At 43.0% G+C, this 22466-nt stretch overlaps 1 protein-coding gene across 1 annotated transcript in view; it reads left to right on the top strand.

Moving 5' to 3' along the window:
* LOC123995421 (sushi, nidogen and EGF-like domain-containing protein 1) overlaps window positions 1-22466 on the top strand; it is a 163746-nt gene that overhangs the window by 123481 nt on the left and 17799 nt on the right. Inside the window, exons 18-29 of the mRNA XM_046299018.1 lie at window positions 4459-4572; window positions 5274-5402; window positions 5698-5814; window positions 6310-6404; window positions 9391-9545; window positions 10785-10836; window positions 10913-11214; window positions 12227-12339; window positions 13896-14174; window positions 15344-15491; window positions 16726-16808; window positions 20862-20972. Coding sequence (XP_046154974.1) covers window positions 4459-4572; window positions 5274-5402; window positions 5698-5814; window positions 6310-6404; window positions 9391-9545; window positions 10785-10836; window positions 10913-11214; window positions 12227-12339; window positions 13896-14174; window positions 15344-15491; window positions 16726-16808; window positions 20862-20972 — 1698 coding nt within the window. The remainder of the gene's footprint in view (window positions 1-4458; window positions 4573-5273; window positions 5403-5697; window positions 5815-6309; window positions 6405-9390; window positions 9546-10784; window positions 10837-10912; window positions 11215-12226; window positions 12340-13895; window positions 14175-15343; window positions 15492-16725; window positions 16809-20861; window positions 20973-22466) is intronic.

Raw genomic sequence — 22466 nt, 5'->3', positions numbered from 1 at the left:
GAGACACCTGAAACCCCACCTCTTTAAGGAATACCTAGGATAGGTTAAGTAATCCCTCTCACCCCACCCCCCCTAAGTTTTAGATGCACTATTGTTAAGTGACTGTCCCACTGGATGTCATAAGGTGAATGCACCAATTTGTAAGTCGCTCTGGATAAGAGCGTCTGCTAAATGACTTAAATGTAATGTAAATGTACACCTCTACTACACCTCTACTACACATATACTACATCTATACTACACCTATACTACACCTCTACTACACATATACGACACCGCTACTACACCTCTACTACAGATATACTACACCTCGTCTACAGGTATACTACACGTCTACTACACATACAACACCTCTACTACACCTCTACTACACCTCCACTACACATATACTACATCTCCACTACACCTCTACTACACCTCTACTACACCTCTACTACACCTCTACAGATATACTACACGTCTACTACACATACGACACCTCTACTACACCTCCACTACACCTCTACTACACCTCTACTACACATATATTACATCTCTACTACACCTCTACTACAGATATACTACATGTCTACTACACATACGACACCTCTACGACACCTCTACGACACCTCTACTACACGTCTACTACAAGTCTACTACACCTCTACTACACCTTTACTACAGATATACTACACCTATACAACAGATATACTACACCTCTACTACACCTCTACTACAGATATACTACATCTCTACTACACCTCTAATACACCTCTACTACACCACTACACCTCTACTACAGATATACTACACCTCTACTACACATCGAATACACCTCTACTACACCTCTACTACAGATATACTACACCTCTACTACACATCTAATACACCTCTACTACACCTCTACTACAGATATACTACACCTCTACTACACATCTACTACATCTCTACAACACCTCTACTACAGATATACTACACATCTACTACGCCTCTACTACAGATATACTACACCTCTACTACACATCTACTACACCTCTACTACAGATATACTACACATCTACTACACCTCTACTACATCTCTACTACAGATATACTACACCTCTACTACACCTCTACTACAACTCTACTACACCTCTACTACAGATATACTACACCTCTACTACAACTCTACTACACCTCTACTACACCTCTACTACAGATATACTACACCTCTACTACACATCTACTACACCTCTACTACACCTCTACTACAGATATACTACACATCTACTACACCTCTACTACACCTCTACTACAGATATACTACATCTCTTCTACACCACTACAGATATACTACAACTCTATTACATCTCTACTACACCTCTACTACAGATATACTACACATATACTACACCTCTACTACAGATATACTACATCTCTACTACACCTCTACTACAGATATACTACATCTCTACTACAGCTCTACTACAGATATACTACAACTCTATTACATCTCTACTACACCTCTACTACAGATATACTACACATATACTACACCTCTACTACAGATATACTACATCTCTACTACACCTCTACTACAGATATACTACAACTCTACTACACCTCTACTACAGATATACTACATCTCTACTACACCTCTACTACAGATATACTACAACTCTATTACATGTCTACTACACCTCTACTACAGATATACTACACATATACTACACCTCTACTACAGATATACTACATCTCTACTACACCTCTACTACAGATATACTACAACTCTACTACACCTCTACTACAGATATACTACATCTCTACTACACCTCTACTACAGATATACTACAACTCTATTACATCTCTACTACACCTCTACTACAGATATACTACACATATACTACACCTATACTACAGATATACTACACCCCTACTACACATATACTACACCTCTACTACACCTCTACTACAGATATACTACACCTATACTACAGATATACTACAACTCTACTACACCTCTACTACACATATACTACATCTCTACTACACCTCTACTACACCGCTACTACACCTCTACTACACATATACTACATCTATACTACACCTCTACTACACCTCTACTACACATATACTACATCTATACTACACCTATACTACACCTCTACTACACATATACGACACCGCTACTACACCTCTACTACAGATATACTACACCTCGTCTACAGGTATACTACACGTCTACTACATATACAACACCTCTACTACACCTCTACTACACCTCCACTACACATATACTACATCTCCACTACACCTCTACTACACCTCTACTACACCTCTACTACACCTCTACAGATATACTACACGTCTACTACACATACGACACCTCTACTACACCTCCACTACACCTCTACTACACCTCTACTACACATATATTACATCTCTACTACACCTCTACTACAGATATACTACATGTCTACTACACATACGACACCTCTACGACACCTCTACGACACCTCTACTACACGTCTACTACAAGTCTACTACACCTCTACTACACCTTTACTACAGATATACTACACCTATACAACAGATATACTACACCTCTACTACACCTCTACTACAGATATACTACATCTCTACTACACCTCTACTACACCTCTAATACACCTCTACTACACCACTACACCTCTACTACAGATATACTACACCTCTACTACACATCGAATACACCTCTACTACACCTCTACTACAGATATACTACACCTATACTACACATCTAATACACCTCTACTACACCTCTACTACAGATATACTACACCTCTACTACACATCTACTACATCTCTACAACACCTCTACTACAGATATACTACACATCTACTACGCCTCTACTACAGATATACTACACCTCTACTACACATCTACTACACCTCTACTACAGATATACTACACATCTACTACACCTCTACTACATCTCTACTACAGATATACTACACCTCTACTACACCTCTACTACAACTCTACTACACCTCTACTACACCTCTACTACAGATATACTACACCTCTACTACAACTCTACTACACCTCTACTACACCTCTACTACAGATATACTACACCTCTACTACACATCTACTACACCTCTACTACACCTCTACTACAGATATACTACACATCTACTACACCTCTACTACACCTCTACTACAGATATACTACATCTCTTCTACACCACTACAGATATACTACAACTCTATTACATCTCTACTACACCTCTACTACAGATATACTACACATATACTACACCTCTACTACAGATATACTACATCTCTACTACACCTCTACTACAGATATACTACATCTCTACTACAGCTCTACTACAGATATACTACAACTCTATTACATCTCTACTACACCTCTACTACAGATATACTACACATATACTACACCTCTACTACAGATATACTACATCTCTACTACACCTCTACTACAGATATACTACAACTCTACTACACCTCTACTACAGATATACTACATCTCTACTACACCTCTACTACAGATATACTACAACTCTATTACATGTCTACTACACCTCTACTACAGATATACTACACATATACTACACCTCTACTACAGATATACTACATCTCTACTACACCTCTACTACAGATATACTACAACTCTACTACACCTCTACTACAGATATACTACATCTCTACTACACCTCTACTACAGATATACTACAACTCTATTACATCTCTACTACACCTCTACTACAGATATACTACACATATACTACACCTCTACTACAGATATACTACATCTCTACTACACCTCTACTACAGATATACTACATCTCTACTACACCTCTACTACAGATATACTACAACTCTACTACACCTCTACTACAGATATACTACATCTCTACTACACCTCTACTACAGATATACTACAACTCTATTACATGTCTACTACACCTCTACTACAGATATACTACACATATACTACACCTCTACTACAGATATACTACATCTCTACTACACCTCTACTACAGATATACTACAACTCTACTACACCTCTACTACAAATATACTACATCTCTACTACACCTCTACTACAGATATACTACACATATACTACACCTCTACTACAGATATACTACATCTCTACTACACCTCTACTACAGATATACTACATCTCTACTACACCTCTACTACAACTCTTTTACAACTATGCTACAATTATACTACAACTATACGACAACTCTACTACAGACGAACTTCACCTCTCACACTTTGTATTTACTGTAGACCTAAGCCATTAACCCATTGATATGATGTCATCTGTGTGTGTGTGTCATGTGTGTGTGTGTGTGTGTGTGTGTGTGTGTGTGTGTGTGTGTGTGTGTGTGTGTGTGTGTGTGTGTGTGTGTGTGTGTGTGTGTGTGTGTGTGTGTGTGTGTGTGTGTGTGTGTGTGGTGTGTGTGTGTTAACGCCCCTACCAGATGTGGATGAGTGTGTGTCGGAGCCCTGTAAGCACGGAGGAACCTGTGAGGATCAGCCTGGATCCTACTACTGTCACTGCCAGCAGGGTTTCATGGGACGAGACTGTGAAATAGGTACAGGCAACATTCACTCCCTTTTCTCATGTCGACCTATCCATTATGATCTAAACGCCTGAACTGATCTGGGATCAGGTGCCCCCCCCCACGTGTCCATGTTGACCTATCCATTATGATCTAAACGCCTGAACTGATCTGGGATCAGGTGCCCCCCCGTGTCCATGTTGACCTATCCATTATGATCTAAACGCCTGAACTGATCTGGGATCATGTGCCCCCCCCCCCGTGTCCATGTTGACCTATCCATTATGATCTAAAAGCCTGAACTGATCTGGGATCAGGTGCCCCCTCCCCACGTGTCCATGTTGACCTATCCATTATAATCTAAACGCCTGAACTGATCTGGGATCAGGTGCCCCCTCCCCCCGTGTCCATGTTGACCTATCCATTATGATCTAAACGCTTGAACTGATCTGGGATCAGGTGCCCCCTCCCCCGTGTCCATGTTGACCTATCCATTATAATCTAAACGCCTGAACTGATCTGGGATCATGTGCCCCCCGTGTCCATGTTGACCTATCCATTATGATCTAAACGCCTGAACTGATCTGGGATCATCATTCATAATAACCCTTAAGTTAAACCCCCAACTCTATTTTTTTTTTTTGCTGTTGTCGTCAACATGGCGTCGAGGGCCCTACGTACAGGTGAGCTGTAACCATAGTAACCCTGCCTGACTGGTTCTCCTGTGTGTGGAGACGTTGTGTCCCCAGAGCAGGACGGGTGTGAGTCCAGCCCCTGTCTGAACGGCGGTGTGTGTCGTGGCTACAGGCGAAACCACCTGTGTGTCTGTAAAGAAGGTTTCTTCGGGGATCGTTGCCAGTCGTGTGAGTAGAACTCAACCGTATCCGGTTTCCACACCCCTTTTCTTTTTCCTCCAGAAGTGTGCCGCACTCGGGTCGACGTCGTGGATTTAAAAGGAACGGACGGACTGGTGTGAGGAATATGATGGAAACTCACGCCAGACAATCCAGCGCTTTTTAAATGCACGAGGTGGGGGGTGAACAGAGTGCACATTTCCCGGAGAAAGGAAAGGAATGACCCTGGGAAACGCCACAACTGCCTGTCTGATGAACAGAACAGAGCACATTCTGGTGATACCTGGTCTCTGTCTCCCCCTAGTGGACAATCCCTGTGTACTGCAGCCGTGTGGGAACAGAGGTCTCTGCCAGAGCAACAGGAGAGGGAACTACAGCTGTACTTGCAGAGTGGGACACACAGGCAAGGACTGTGAGAGAGGTGAGTCTGAATCGCATTCGGTTCTATTCGCACACAGGAAAGGACTGTGAGAGAGGTGAGTCTGAATCGCATTCGGTTCTATTCGCACACAGGCAAGGACTGTGAGAGAGGTGAGTCTGAATCGCATTCGGTTCTATTCGCACACAGGAAAGGACTGTGAGAGAGGTGAGTCTGAATCACATTCGGTTCTATTCGCACACAGGCAAGGACTGTGAGAGAGGTGAGTCTGAATCGCATTCGGTTCTATTCGCACACAGGAAAGGACTGTGAGAGAGGTGAGTCTGAATCGCATTCGGTTCTATTCGCTATCTTTACGTGGTATAATTCAAGGGAACCCCCATCAATTTAACTTTGAATCTAATGAATCTATCGATGAATCAATCAATTACTAATTGAATTTCCTTTATCAACTAGGAACCATGTTTCATACCTTATTGGCTGAGCTGCAGTAAGTTGTGGTGTTAATAACCGGCTCTTCTTAAACACTGTTCCCAGACCTGTTGCCTCCCTCTGGTCTGCATGTATTACGGGTGGAGGAGGATGAGGTGGAGCTGCACTGGGACCTGCCGGCCCCTTCCTCTCAGAGCCTGGTCAGTTTAATTTCAATTTCTTTAACCAGGAAGACCTGAAACAGATGTATCGCTCCTGTAGCAAGTCTGTCTATACATCTCAAATGTATATATATATATATACTGTATATAGGGAGTAGGGCTCTGGTCTAAAGTAGTGCACTATATAGGGAATAGGTCTCTGGTCTAAAGTAGTGCACTATATAGGGAATAGGGCTCTGGTCTAAAGTAGTGCACTATATAGGGAATAGGTCTCTGGTCTAAAGTAGTGCACTATATAGGGAGTAGGGACTCTGGTCAAAAATAGTGCACTATATATGGAATAGGGCTCTGGTCTAAATTAGTGCACTATATAGGGAATAGGGCTCTGGTCTAAAGTAGTGCACTATATAGGGAATAGGGCTCTGGTCTAAAGTAGTGCACTATACAGGGAATAGGGCTCTGGTCTAAAGTAGTGCCACTATATAGGGAATAGGGCTCTGGTCTATAGTAGTGCACTATATAGGGAATAGGGCTCTGGTCTAAAGTAGTGCACTATATAGGGAATAGGGCTCTGGTCTAAAGTAGTGCACTATATAGGAATAGGGCTCTGGTCTAAAGTAGTGTACTATATAGGGAATAGGGCTCTGGTCTATAGTAGTTAACTATATAGGGAATAGGGCTCTGGTCTAAAGTAGTGCACTATATAGGGAATAGGGCTCTGGTCTAAAGTAGTGCACTATAGGGAATAGGGCTCTGGTCTAAAGTAGTGTACTATATAGGGAATAGGGCTCTGGTCTATAGTAGTTAACTATATAGGGAATAGGGCTCTGGTCTAAAGTAGTGCACTATATAGGGAATAGGGCTCTGGTCTAAAGTAGTGCACTATATAGGGAATAGGGCTCTGGTCTAAAGTAGTGCACTATATAGGGAATAGGGCTCTGGTCTAAAGTAGTGCACTATATAGGGAATAGGGCTCTGGTCTAAAGTAGTGCACTATATAGGGAATAGGGCTCTGGTCTAAAGTAGTGTACTATACAGGGAATAGGGCTCTGGTCTAAAGTAGTGCACTATATAGGGAATAGGGCTCTGGTCTAAAGTAGTGCACTATATAGGGAATAGGGCTCTGGTCTAAAGTAGTGCACTATATAGGGAATAGGGCTCTGGTCTAAAGTAGTGCACTATATAGGGAATAGGGCTCTGGTCTAAAGTAGTGCACTATATAGGGAATAGGGCTCTGGTCTAAAGTAGTGCACTATATAGGGAATAGGGCTCTGGTCTAAAGTAGTGCACTATATAGGGAATAGGGCTCTGGTCTAAAGTAGTGTACTATACAGGGAATAGGGCTCTGGTCTAAAGTAGTGCACTATATAGGGAATAGGGCTCTGGTCTAAAGTAGTGCACTATATAGGGAATAGGGCTCTGGTCTAAAGTAGTGCACTATATAGGAATAGGGGCTCTGGTCTAAAGTAGTGCACTATATAGGGAATAGGGCTCTGGTCTAAAGTAGTGCACTATATAGGGAATAGGGCTCTGGTCTAAAGTAGTGCACTATATAGGGAATAGGGGCTGTGGTCTAAAGTAGTGCACTATATAGGGAATAGGGCTCTGGTCTAAAGTAGTGTACTATATAGGGAATAGGGCTCTGGTCTATAGTAGTTAACTATATAGGGAATAGGGCTCTGGTCTAAAGTAGTGCACTATATAGGGAATAGGGCTCTGGTCTAAAGTAGTGCACTATATAGGGAATAGGGCTCTGGTCTAAAGTAGTGCACTATATAGGGAATAGGGGCTGTGGTCTAAAGTAGTGCACTATATAGGGAATAGGGCTCTGGTCTAAAGTAGTGTACTATATAGGGAATAGGGCTCTGGTCTAAAGTAGTGCACTATATAGGGAATAGGGCTCTGGTCTAAAGTAGTGCACTATATAGGGAATAGGGCTCTGGTCTAAAGTAGTGCACTATATAGGGAATAGGGCTCTGGTCTTCAACCCCTTATAGTTCAGTTCATATCCCCTTCATATCCCCTTCATATCCCATTCATATCCCATTCATATCCCCTTCATATCCCATTCATATCCCATTCATATCCCATTCATATCCCATTCATATCCCCTTCATATCCCATTCATATCCCATTCATATCCCATTCATATCCCATTCATATCCCCTTCATATCCCATTCATATCCCCTTCATATCCCATTCATATCCCATTCATATCCCCTTCATATCCCCTTCATATCCCATTCATATCCCCTTCATATCCCATTCATATCCCATTCATATCCCCTTCATATCCCCTTCATATCCCCTTCATATCCCATTCATATCCCCTTCATATCCCCTTCATATCACATTCATATCCCATTCATATCCCATTCATATCCCCTTCATATCCCATTCATATCCCCTTCATATCCCATTCATATCCCATTCATATCCCATTCATATCCCATTCATATCCCATTCATATCCCCTTCATATCCCATTCATATCACTAACAGCATGTATTCATCCAGACCTGAAACAGATGTATCGCTCCTGCAGCAAGTCTGTCTATACATCTCAAATGTGTATATATATATATATATATACTGTATATAGGGAGTAGGGCTCTGGTCTAAAGTAGTGCACTATATAGGGAATAGGTCTCTGGTCTAAAGTAGTGCACTATATAGGGAGTAGGGACTCTGGTCAAAAATAGTGCACTATATATGGAATAGGGCTCTGGTCTAAAGTAGTGCACTATATAGGGAATAGGGCTCTGGTCTAAAGTAGTGCACTATACAGGGAATAGGGCTCTGGTCTAAAGTAGTGCACTATACAGGGAATAGGGTTCTGGTCTAAAGTAGTGCACTATATAGGGAATAGGGCTCTGGTCTAAAGTAGTGCACTATATAGGGAATAGGGCTCTGGTCTAAAGTAGTGCACTATATAGGGAATAGGGTTCTGGTCTAAAGTAGTGCACTATATATAGGGAATAGGGTGCGATTTGAGACAGAGCCTGTAACCTTCAACCCCTTATAGTTCAGTGGCTTCCTTCCTGTGACCTACGCCCCTCTGGGTCTCCCGGGCCGTGGCAGCCTTCCCAGGAAGACCGACTTCCTGGACAAGAAGCAGTCCACCTATCAGCTGCAGGGCCTGGTGCCCGGCCTGCTTCCCTCAACATCTCTACCTTCTCTGTGAAACGAAACACCAACAGCAACGACATCAGTCAGCCAGCCATCGCTCTCATACGCACCCGTGAGTGAACTGCTTCAGTACAGTGACGATCTCACTGTTTTATGTAAAGTGTAGTTTAGAGTGTGTGTGTGTGTGTGTGTGTGTGTGTGTGTGTGTGTGTGTGTGTGTGTGTGTGTGTGTGTGTGTGTGTGTGTGTGTGTGTGTGTGTGTGTGTATGTTTGTGTGTGTGTGTGTGTGTGTGTGTGTGTGTGTGTGTGTGTGTGTGTGTGTGTGTGTTGTTTGTGTTTCACACCGTTCTCTGTTTCAGATGCCGTTGGACGTTTGTTGTGTGTGTGTCAGAAGAAACAAGGCTGTTTACACAGGCAGCGCAATTCTGATATCGTTTGTTATTTTGACCACATCGGATCTTATTCAGCGCTGATCTGATTGGTCAAAAGACCAGTTTGTGGAAATAATTGCAGAATTGGGCTGCCTGTGTAAACACGCTCTGTATGTGCTATTTAATATCTGTGTAACTTACCAAAGTGTGTGTGTGTGTGTGTGTGTTACAATTGACGTGTGTGTGTGTTTTACAATTGACGTGTGAGTGTGTGTTACAACTTGACGTGTGTGTGTGTTAAACTGCCTCTGTGTGACTGCGTGCTGTTTGTTAAACTTGACCTGTGTCTAAACTCTCTCTGTGTATTAAACTATCTCTCTCTAGAGAGTTAAACTATAGACTGTATGTGTATCTCTCTCTCTCTTAAACTATCTGTATCTTAAACTCTAGACTGTCTCTTAAACTGTGTGTATCTCTCTCTGTATGTGTGTATCTGACTCTCTCTCTGTGTGTATCTCTCTAGACTGTACTGTGTGTAAACTCTCTCTCTTAAACTCTGTACTGTGTTAAACTCTCTAGACTGTCTTCTCTCTCTCTCTGTATCTCTTAAACTGTCTGTAATCTCTCTAGACTCTCTCTCTCTGTGTGTATCTCTGTCTATCTTCAACTCTAGACTCTGTGTGTTAAACTCTAGACTGTATAGAGTTAAACTATAGACTGACTCTATAGAGAGTTAAACTATAGACTGTCTCTCTAAACTGTAGACTGTATCTCTTAAACTGCTATAGACTCTATGTGTGTGTATCTCTCTCTCTCTATGTGTATCTCTCTATCTCTCTATGTGTATCTCTCTCTCTGTCTCTGTGTGTATCTCTCTCTAAACTCTCTGTGTGTATCTCTGTCTCTCTCTGTGTGTCAGGGCCGCGGACTGTATGGACCAGCTGCAGGTCGTCAACGTAACTTCCTCCCAGGTATGGCTGAGGTGGCTGCTGCAGGCTGCTCATCACGCAGCTGTCAGCCAGGTGCGCCTCTCCCTGGTCCCCTCAGACGACAGTGGATCTCGCACCGCCCTGGTCAACACCAGCACCACGGAGTACGCATTCAGGTATGGAACCGCCCTGGTCAATGCCAGCACCACGGAGTACGCATTCAGGTATGGGAACCGCCCTGGTCAACACCAGCACCACGGAGTACGCATTCAGGTATGGGAACCGCCCTGGTCAACACCAGCACCACGGAGTACGCATTCAGGTATGGGAACCGCCCTGGTCAACACCAGCACCACGGAGTACGCATTCAGGTATGGGAACCGCCCTGGTCAACACCAGCACCACGGAGTACGCATTCAGGTATGGGAACCCGGGACTCTCGTGGGGAAAGAAACAGCTGGACGTAAAGGATGAGACTCCCTCCCTCCCTCCTTCCTTCCTGTCCTTAAACTTCCTGTCCTTAAACTTCCTGTCCTTCCTTCCTTATAGAGAGTTCCTTCCTTATAGAGAGTTAAACTATAGACTGTATAGAGAGTTAAACTTCCTTCCCTAAACTATAGACTTCCTTCCTTAGACTGTATCCCTAAACTCCTGTACAGAGAGTTAAACTGCTCCCTCTCCCTCCCTCCCTCCCTCCTTCCAGAGAGTTCCTTCCTTCCTTCCTTCCTTCCCTCCCTCCCTCCCTCCTTCCTTCCTTCCTTCCTTCCTTCCTGCCTTCCTTCCTTCCTTCCCTCCCTCCCTCCCTCCCTTCCTTCTTCCTTCCTTCCTTCCCTCCCTCCCTCCTTCCCTTTCCTTCCTGTTCCTTCCCTCCCTCCCTCCCTCCCTTAAACTATCCCTCCCTCCCTCCCTCCCTCCCTCCTTTAAACTTCCTGTATAGAGAGTTAAACTATCCCTCCCTCCCTCCCTCCTGTCCTTCCTTCCTTATAGAGTTCCTTCCTGTATAGAGAGTTAAACTATAGACTGTCCCTCCTATCCTGTCCTTCCTTCCCTCCCTCCCTCCTTCCTTCCTTCCTTCCTTCCTTCCCTCCCTCCTCTTACCTGGGCATCTCTTCAGGATCCCAATGAGACTTTTCTCTACTTTCATTACTATCAGTGTGTCCTGAGGGTCACAGACTGCAATGCCAATGTTGACCACTTGGTGGCAGTGTATACCTGTTAAGGTGAATGCACCAATTTGTAAGTCGCTCTGGAAAGAGCGTCTGCTAAATGACTTAAATGTAAATGTCATTTCCTCCAGGCATATCTTTAGTTCCAACGCTGATTAACCTCCAACAGAACACAGTAGAATAGAGCAAGCTTTTTTTGGAAGGGGGTTATTTATTTATTTTTTACATGACTGGGATATATTTGTTTGTGTTTCTCCCCCTTTCAGTTCTCTGCTCCCTGGTCAGATGTACACGGTGGACGTTCTAACTCAGAGTGGTATCAGACCAGACGAGTCGCCCTCCACCAGTCACTCTGCTGGACCTCTGCAAGTCTGGACACGTATGGCATCATGTCTCATACGTCAATCAAATCAAATCAAATGTTATTTATAAAGCCCTTCGTACATCAGCTGATGTCTCAAAGTGCTGTACAGAAACCCAGACCTAAAACCCCAAAACAGCAAGCAATGCAGATGTAGAAGCTCAATGAACCTCAATAATTCACTATGCATTTGTTAAGCATCTGGAAAAATCCCCATCCTCACATAAATAGTCCTAGTCCACCAAACAAATCAAATAACCTGGAGACGAGACACCTTAAAGAGTTAAGCTATATACTGTATAGAGAGTTAAACTATAGACTGTATAGAGTTAAACTATAGACTGTATAGAGAGTTAAACTATAGACTGTATAGAGAGTTAAACTGCTATAGACTGTACAGAGAGTTAAACTATAGACTGTATAGAGAGTTAAACTATAGACTGTATAGAGAGTTAAACTATAGACTGTATAGAGAGTTAAACTATAGACTGTATAGAGAGTTAAACTATAGACTGTATAGAGAGTTAAACTATAGACTGTATAGAGAGTTAAACTATAGACTGTATAGAGAGTTAAACTATAGACTGTATAGAGAGTTAAACTGCTATAGACTGTACAGAGAGTTAAACTATAGACTGTATAGAGAGTTAAACTATAGACTGTATAGAGAGTTAAACTATAGACTGTATAGAGAGTTAAACTATAGACTGACTCTATAGAGAGTTAAACTATATACTATACAGAGAGTTAAACTATAGACTGTATAGAGAGTTAAACTATAGACTGTATAGAGAGTTAAACTATAGACTGTATAGAGAGTTAAACTATAGACTGACTCTATAGAGAGTTAAACTATAGACTGTATAGAGAGTTAAACTATAGACTGTATAGAGAGTTAAACTATAGACTGTACAGAGAGTTAAACTATAGACTGTATAGAGAGTTAAACTATAGACTGTATAGAGAGTTAAACTATAGACTGTATAGAGAGTTAAACTATAGACTGTATAGAGAGTTAAACTATAGACTGTACAGAGAGTTAAACTATAGACTGTATAGAGAGTTAAACTATAGACTGTACAGAGAGTTAAACTATAGACTGTATAGAGAGTTAAACTATAGACTGTATAGAGAGTTAAACTATAGACTGACTCTATAGAGAGTTAAACTATAGACTGTACAGAGAGTTAAACTATAGACTGTACAGAGAGTTAAACTGCTATAGACTGTACAGAGAGTTAAACTATATACTGTATAGAGAGTTAAACTATAGACTGACTCTATAGAGAGTTAAACTATAGACTGCATCCCCTCTCGGTGCTGGTGTAACATAGTTAGAAATGCATCCCTTGTTTATTGTGAGTTTCTCCTGAATTGATCTTATCTTGAATTTATCCCATCCTGAACTGAACCTATCCTGAATTGATCCCATCCTGAAAACTTTGACCATCTCAAATCAAGTATAACTGATTAATTAAGAAAATGTGATTAGTAAACTATAGTTATTGAGTACTGTTCTGTTCTGTTCTGGCTATCCTGATGACATTGACCACCCCCCCCCCCCTTCCCCGTAGGGCCCCTCCCCCCTCAGAACCTGTCTTTGGCACATGTGACCTCCAACTCTGCCCTGGTGACGTGGGACCACCATCCCAGGAACCTGCCAGACGGCTTCGTGGTCAATGTGACGCGAGGCCTGAGCACCCGGAGTCGCTTCCTACCCAATGGGAAGTTAGAGACGTATACCCTGAGAGAGCTTTCTCCGGGACAGCACTACCACCTTGCTCTCACGGCTGTTAGGAACACGGGACAGGAACAGATTCACAGCGTACCACAGCACCTGGTCTTCACCACATGTGAGTGTTCAGTTCCCACTATAACATATATATATTATAACATATATTATAACTTGCCCATTTCTATAGGACTGAGATTTCACATTGTTATAACTCTGGGGGACACACCAGAATGAGACAGGAATCAACTCAAAAACTTTTACGATCTGGGGCTGTCTTTTTTGTCTGTTTCAGTCCTCTGGACAGAAAGCCCTCTGAGTCTGGTTCCTCTCTAGGTTTCTTCCTAGGTTCCTGCCTTTCTAGGGAGTTTTTCCTAGCCACCGCGCTTCTGCTTGGTCTTTGTGGTTTTAGGCTGGGTATCTGTAAAGCACTTTGTGGTTTTAGGCTGGGTATCTGTAAAGCACTTTGTGGTTTTAGGCTGGGTATCTGTAAAGCACTTTGTGGTTTTAGGCTGGGTATCTGTAAAGCACTTTGTGGTTTTAGGCTGGGTATCTGTAAAGCACTTTGTGGTTTTAGGCTGGGTATCTGTAAAGCACTTTGTGGTTTTAGGCTGGGTATCTGTAAAGCACTTTGTGGTTTTAGGCTGGGTATCTGTAAAGGTTTTAGGCTGGGTATCTGTAAAGCACTTTGTGGTTTTAGGCTGGGTATCTGTAAAGCACTTTGTGGTTTTAGGCTGGGTATCTGTAAAGCACTTTGTGGTTTTAGGCTGGGTATCTGTAAAGCACTTTGTGGTTTTAGGCTGGGTATCTGTAAAGCTCTTTGTGGTTTTAGGCTGGGTATCTGTAAAGCTCTTTGTGGTTTTAGGCTGGGTATCTGTAAAGCTCTGTGGTTTTAGGCTGGGTATCTGTAAAGCTCTGGTTTTAGGCTGGGTATCTGTAAAGCTCTGTGGTTTTAGGCTGGGTATCTGTAAAGCACTTTGTGACAACTGCTGATACAAAAAAAGGGCTTTATATAAGAATATATTTCATTTGATTAAATTGATTTCAATTCAATTCAATTCAATTCAAGGGCTTTATTGGCATGGGAAACATGTGTTAACATTGCCAAAGCAAGTGAGATAGATAATATATAAAGTGATTTCTATATCACTACATGATCATGATCAATGAACTTTACCTTGGGCTCTCACAAATAGACTCTACCCATAGGACTCTACCCACAGGGGAACCTCATAGGACTCTACCCATAATACATCTCTTTCTCTTTGTGTGTTTCCTCTGATTCACCAGTATCGATGGAGGAACGATGGGGAGGGAGGACGAGGGGGAGACCGTCTGTCGTGGGCCAGGGAACCCCTGTGAGTCATACACTAGCCCTGTCTGAACCTCAGGACCTGGGGGTGGCTGGAGAGAGAGAGCTCTCTGAAGAGATGCCCAGGTAAGAGGAGGGAGGGAGGGAGGGAGGGAGGGAGGGAGGGAGGGAGGGAGGGAGGGAGGGAGGGAGGGAGGGAGGGAGGGAGGGAGGGAGGGACTCACTCAGGACCTGGGGGTGGCTGGAGAGAGAGAGCTCTCTGAAGAGATGCCCAGGTAAGAGGGAGGGAGGGAGGGAGGGAGGGAGGGAGGGAGGGGGGAGGGAGGGAGGGAGGGAGGGAGGGAGGGAGGGAGGGAGGGAGGAGGGGAGCGAGGGAGGAGGGAGGGAGGGAGGGAGGGAGGGAGGGAGGGAAAGACTCACTCAGGACCTGGGGGTGGCTGGAGAGAGAGAGCTCTCTGAAGAGATGCCCGGGAGGGAGGGAGGGAGGGAGGGAGGGAGGGGGAGGGAGGGAGGGAGGGAGGGAGGGAGGGAGGGAGGGAAAGACTCACTCAGGACCTGGGGGTGGCTGGAGAGAGAGCTCTCTGAAGAGATGCCCAGGTAAGAGGGAGGGAGGGAGGGAGGGAGGGAGGGAGGGAGGGAGGGAGGGAGGGAGGGAGGGAGGGAGGGAGGGAGGGAGGGAGGGAGGGAGGGAGGGAGGGAGGGAGGGAGGGAGGGAGGGAGGGAGGGAGGGAGGGAGGGAGGGAGGGAGGGAAAGACTCACTCAGGACCTGGGGGTGGCTGGAGAGAGAGAGCTCTCTGAAGAGATGCCCGGGGAGGGAGGGAGGGAGGGAGGGAGGGAGGAGGGAGGGAGGGAGGGAGGGAGGGAGGGAGGGAGGGAGGGAGGGAGGGAGGGAGGGAGGGAAAGACTCACTCAGGACCTGGGGGTGACTGGGGAGAGAGAGCTCTCTGAAGAGATGTCCGGGTATGCCACCAACCAGCATTGGGCTGGTTGTTTAGTGGGTTGGGTAAATGTTTTAAAAGCCCTGTACTGCGGTGTTGGTTTTTGTCTCAAACTATCACTAGGAATAAGACACTAGAGTGCAGTGTTTCACACTTATTGCAGAAATATATTGGAATGCTGAGTTGAAACCTACCTATTTAGTGTTATAAGAGACAATTCAAGGTTAATTATCTCTGTCTGTCTGTCTGTCTGTCTGTCTGTCTGTCTGTCTGTCTGTCTGTCTGTCTGTCTGTCTGTCTGTCTGTCTGTCTGTCTGTCTGTCTGTCTGTCTGTCTGTCTGTCTGTCTGTCTGTCTGTCTGTCTGTCTGTCTGTCTGTGTAAAAGTGCTGACCATCATTTTGTTTGTTTGTTTTCTTCTAGATACACAGAGCTGATTGATGGTAGAGGGAAGATAACAGCTAAGTTCTCCAAACTGCCCAGAAAGGCCATCAGACACCGCACTAGTAAGTGTTGTTATAACCAGGTATAACCAGTTATAACCAGTTATAACCAGGTATAACCAGTTATAACCAGGTATAACCAGCCAGGTGACACTAGTAAGTGTTGTTATAACCAGGTATAACCAGCCAGGTGGCACTAGTAAGTGTTGTTATAACCAGGTATAACCAGCCAGGTGGCACTAGTAAGTGTTGTTATAACCAGGTATAACCAGGTATAACCAGCCAGGTGATACTAGTAAGTGTTGTTATAACCAGGTATAACCAGTTATAACCAGGTATAACCAGGTATAACCAGCCAGGTGGCACTAGTAAGTATTGTTATAACCAGGTATAACCAGGTATAACCAGCCAGGTGGCACTAGTAAGTGTTGTTATAACCAGGTATAACCAGGTATAACCAGCCAGGTGGCACTAGTAAGTGTTGTTATAACCAGGTATAACCAGGTATAACCAGCCAGGTGGCACTAGTAAGTCTTGTTATAACCAGGTATAACCAGGTATAACCAGGTATAACCAGTTATAACCAGGTATAACCAGCCAGGTGACACTAGTAAGTATTGTTATAACCAGGTATAACCAGGTATAACCAGCCAGGTGGCACTAGTAAGTGTTGTTATAACCAGGTATAACCAGGTATAACCAGCCAGGTGACACTAGTAAGTGTTGTTATAACCAGGTATAACCAGGTATAACCAGGTATAACCAGCCAGGTGGCACTAGTAAGTGTTGTTATAACCAGGTATAACCAGTTATAACCAGGTATAACCAGGTATAACCAGGTATAACCAGCCAGGTGGCACTAGTAAGTATTGTTATAACCAGGTATAACCAGGTATAACCAGCCAGGTGACACTAGTAAGTGTTGTTATAACCAGCTTTAACCAGGTATAACCAGCCAGGTGACACTAGTAAGTGTTGTTATAACCAGGTATAACCAGATATAACCAGTTATAACCAGCCAGATGGCACTAGTAAGTGTTGTTATAACCAGGTATAACCAGGTATAACCAGTTATAACCAGGTATAACCAGCCAGGTGACACTAGTAAGTGTTGTTATAACCAGGTATAACCAGATATAACCAGTTATAACCAGCCAGGTGGCACTAGTAAGTGTTGTTATAACCAGGTATAACCAGGTATAACCAGTTATAACCAGGTATAACCAGCCAGGTGGCACTAGTAAGTATTGTTATAACCAGGTATAACCAGGTATAACCAGCCAGGTGGCACTAGTAAGTATTGTTATAACCAGGTATAACCAGGTATAACCAGCCAGGTGGCACTAGTAAGTGTTGTTATAACCAGGTATAACCAGGTATAACCAGGTATAACCAGGTATAACCAGTTATAACCAGGTATAACCAGCCAGGTGACACTAGTAAGTATTGTTATAACCAGGTATAACCAGGTATAACCAGCCAGGTGGCACTAGTAAGTGTTGTTATAACCAGGTATAACCAGTTATAACCAGGTATAACCAGTTATAACCAGGTATAACCAGCCAGGTGGCACTAGTAAGTGTTGTTATAACCAGGTATAACCAGGTATGACCAGCCAGGTGACACTAGTAAGTGTTGTTATAACCAGTTATAACCAGTTATAACCAGGTATAACCAGCCAGGTGGCACTAGTAAGTGTTGTTATAACCAGTTATAACCAGTTATAACCAGGTATAACCAGTTATAACCAGGTATAACCAGTTATAACCAGGTATAACCAGCCAGGTGACACTAGTAAGTGTTGTTATAACCAGGTATAACCAGCCAGGTGGCACTAGTAAGTGTTGTTATAACCAGGTATAACCAGCCAGGTGGCACTAGTAAGTGTTGTTATAACCAGGTATAACCAGGTATAACCAGCCAGGTGACACTAGTAAGTGTTGTTATAACCAGGTATAACCAGTTATAACCAGGTATAACCAGGTATAACCAGCCAGGTGGCACTAGTAAGTATTGTTATAACCAGGTATAACCAGGTATAACCAGCCAGGTGGCACTAGTAAGTGTTGTTATAACCAGGTATAACCAGCCAGGTGGCACTAGTAAGTGTTGTTATAACCAGGTATAACCAGGTATAACCAGCCAGGTGGCACTAGTAAGTCTTGTTATAACCAGGTATAACCAGGTATAACCAGTTATAACCAGGTATAACCAGCCAGGTGACACTAGTAAGTATTGTTATAACCAGGTATAACCAGGTATAACCAGCCAGGTGGCACTAGTAAGTGTTGTTATAACCAGGTATAACCAGGTATAACCAGCCAGGTGACACTAGTAAGTGTTGTTATAACCAGGTATAACCAGGTATAACCAGGTATAACCAGCCAGGTGGCACTAGTAAGTGTTGTTATAACCAGGTATAACCAGTTATAACCAGGTATAACCAGGTATAACCAGGTATAACCAGCCAGGTGGCACTAGTAAGTATTGTTATAACCAGGTATAACCAGGTATAACCAGCCAGGTGACACTAGTAAGTGTTGTTATAACCAGCTTTAACCAGGTATAACCAGCCAGGTGACACTAGTAAGTGTTGTTATAACCAGGTATAACCAGATATAACCAGTTATAACCAGCCAGGTGGCACTAGTAAGTGTTGTTATAACCAGGTATAACCAGGTATAACCAGTTATAACCAGGTATAACCAGCCAGGTGAGTTTGTTATAACCAGGTATAACCAGATATAACCAGTTATAACCAGCCAGGTGGCACTAGTAAGTGTTGTTATAACCAGGTATAACCAGGTATAACCAGTTATAACCAGGTATAACCAGCCAGGTGGCACTAGTAAGTATTGTTATAACCAGGTATAACCAGGTATAACCAGCCAGGTGGCACTAGTAAGTATTGTTATAACCAGGTATAACCAGGTATAACCAGCCAGGTGGCACTAGTAAGTGTTGTTATAACCAGGTATAACCAGTATTAACCAGGTATAACCAGTTATAACCAGGTATAACCAGCCAGGTGGCACTAGTAAGTGTTGTTATAACCAGGTATAACCAGGTATGACCAGCCAGGTGACACTAGTAAGTGTTGTTATAACCAGTTATAACCAGTTATAACCAGGTATAACCAGCCAGGTGGCACTAGTAAGTGTTGTTATAACCAGTTATAACCAGTTTTAACCAGGTATAACCAGTTATAACCAGGTATAACCAGCCAGGTGGCACTAGTAAGTGTTGTTATAACCAGGTATAACCAGGTATGACCAGCCAGGTGACACTAGTAAGTGTTGTTATAACCAGGTATAACCAGGTATAACCAGCCAGGTGACACTAGTAAGTGTTGTTATAACCAGGTATAACCAGGTATAACCAGGTATAACCAGCCAGGTGGCACTAGTAAGTGTTGTTATAACCAGGTATAACCAGTTATAACCAGGTATAACCAGGTATAACCAGCCAGGTGACACTAGTAAGTGTTGTTATAACCAGGTATAACCAGATATAACCAGTTATAACCAGGTATAACCAGCCAGGTGGCACTAGTAAGTGTTGTTATAACCAGGTATAACCAGCCAGGTGACACTAGTAAGTGTTGTTATAACCAGCTTTAACCAGGTATAACCAGCCAGGTGGCACTAGTAAGTGTTGTTATAACCAGGTATAACCAGATATAACCAGTTATAACCAGGTATAACCAGCCAGGTGGCACTAGTAAGTGTTGTTATAACCAGGTATAACCAGGTATAACCAGCACATAGCATCTTTAGGTGCTAAGCTTCAGCATGATGTGGTCCATTTTAACATTCACGTAGACCAGCAGTACATTTTAACATTCACGTAGACCAGCAGTACATTTTAACATTCACGTAGACCAGCAGTACATTTTAACATTCACGTAGACCAGCAGTACATTTTAACATTCACGTAGACCAGCAGTACATTTTAACATTCACGTAGACCAGCAGTACATTTTAACATTCACGTAGACCAGCAGTACATTTTAACATTCACGTAGACCAGCAGTACATTTTAACATTCACGTAGACCAGCAGTACATTTGTACTGCATGGTGGTATGAACCAATACCTCATTGATTCTGCCTCGCAGAACCCGAGCCCCCCATTCAGCTCGAGAGGATGGAGGAGACAACTAATAAAATCAGCCTTGCACTAGAGATCCAGAGGAAGGAGGAAGAGGAGGAGTCCAAGAGAAAGCCTGGTAGGTATTCTGGTGGTCTTGTACTATATGGGGCGGCAGCGTAGCCTAGTGGTTAGAGCGTTGGACTAGTAACCGGAAGGTTGCGAGTTCAAACCCCTGAGCTGACAAGGTACAAAATCTGTCGTTCTGCCCCTGAACAGGCAGTTAACCCACTGTTCCCAGGCCGTCATTGAAAATAAGAATGTGTTCTTAACTGACTTGCCTGGTTAAATAAAGGTAAAAATAAAATAAAAATATATATATGGTAGGTATTCTGGTGGTCTTGTATATGGTAGGTATTCTGGTAGTCTAGTATATGGTAGGTATTCTGGTAGTCTAGTATATGGTAGGTATTCTGGTATTCTGGTATTCTGGTAGTCTAGTATATGGTAGGTATTCTGGTAGTCTAGTATATGGTAGGTATTCTGGTAGTCTAGTATATGGTAGGTATTCTGGTAGTCTAGTATATGGTAGGTATTCTGGTAGTCTAGTATATGGTAGGTATTCTGGTAGTCTAGTATATGGTAGGTATTCTGGTAGTCTTGTACTATATATGGTAGGTATTCTGGTAGTCTAGTATATGGTAGGTATTCTAGTGCTCTTGTATATGGTAGGTATTCTGGTAGTCTTGTACTATATATGGTAGGTATTCTGGTAGTCTAGTATATGGTAGGTATTCTGGTAGTCTAGTATATGGTAGGTATTCTGGTGCTCTTGTATATGGTAGGTATTCTGGTAGTCTAGTATATGGTAGGTATTCTGGTAGTCTAGTATATGGTAGGTATTCTAGTGCTCTTGTATATGGTAGGTATTCTGGTAGTCTTGTACTATATATGGTAGGTATTCTGGTAGTCTAGTATATGGTAGGTATTCTAGTGCTCTTGTATATGGTAGGTATTCTGGTAGTCTTGTACTATATATGGTAGGTATTCTGGTAGTCTAGTATATGGTAGGTATTCTGGTAGTCTAGTATATGGTAGGTATTCTGGTAGTCTTGTATATGGTAGGTATTCTAGTGCTCTTGTATATGGTAGGTATTCAGGTGGTCTTGTATATCGTAGGAAATTGCTGTGAATTTTAAAAAAAGATTTTTTTTAAATAAATGTTAAAATAGCAGGTCAAAAGTGGATCCAGCGACTGTCAACTCAACACCGTAGCCGCCCAGATGGGAACCTCTTGACGATGTGGCCTTGGTGTTGGTCGCTCCAGTATAATCTGTCCTGCAAGGACAGAGTTGTGGTGTAGTTAAGATGCCAGATATGCAACCCTCTCGTCTGTAACTGGACTAGCCACTCAACTAACGTTCGCTTCACTACTAGCAAGTTAAGCTAGCAAATGTGTTTGTCTATGCACCCCAGTCTAGCTAGCTAGCTAACTCAAGTGCCTAAATTCGCAGGAATGAACCATAAAAGTAATATGAATATTTCCATATGGAAAATACAGTATTCTTTACATCTCCCAGCACCAGTCAGTTTTAATGGGAGGTCTGCCACATTGAAGCTATGTTAATATATG

The sequence above is a fragment of the Oncorhynchus gorbuscha genome, linkage group LG02 (assembly GCF_021184085.1).
Source record: "Oncorhynchus gorbuscha isolate QuinsamMale2020 ecotype Even-year linkage group LG02, OgorEven_v1.0, whole genome shotgun sequence".
NCBI classification, from domain to species: domain Eukaryota; kingdom Metazoa; phylum Chordata; class Actinopteri; order Salmoniformes; family Salmonidae; genus Oncorhynchus; species Oncorhynchus gorbuscha.
The sequence above is the reverse complement of the archived record's forward strand: the minus strand, read 5'-3'. Positions and strand labels throughout refer to the sequence as shown.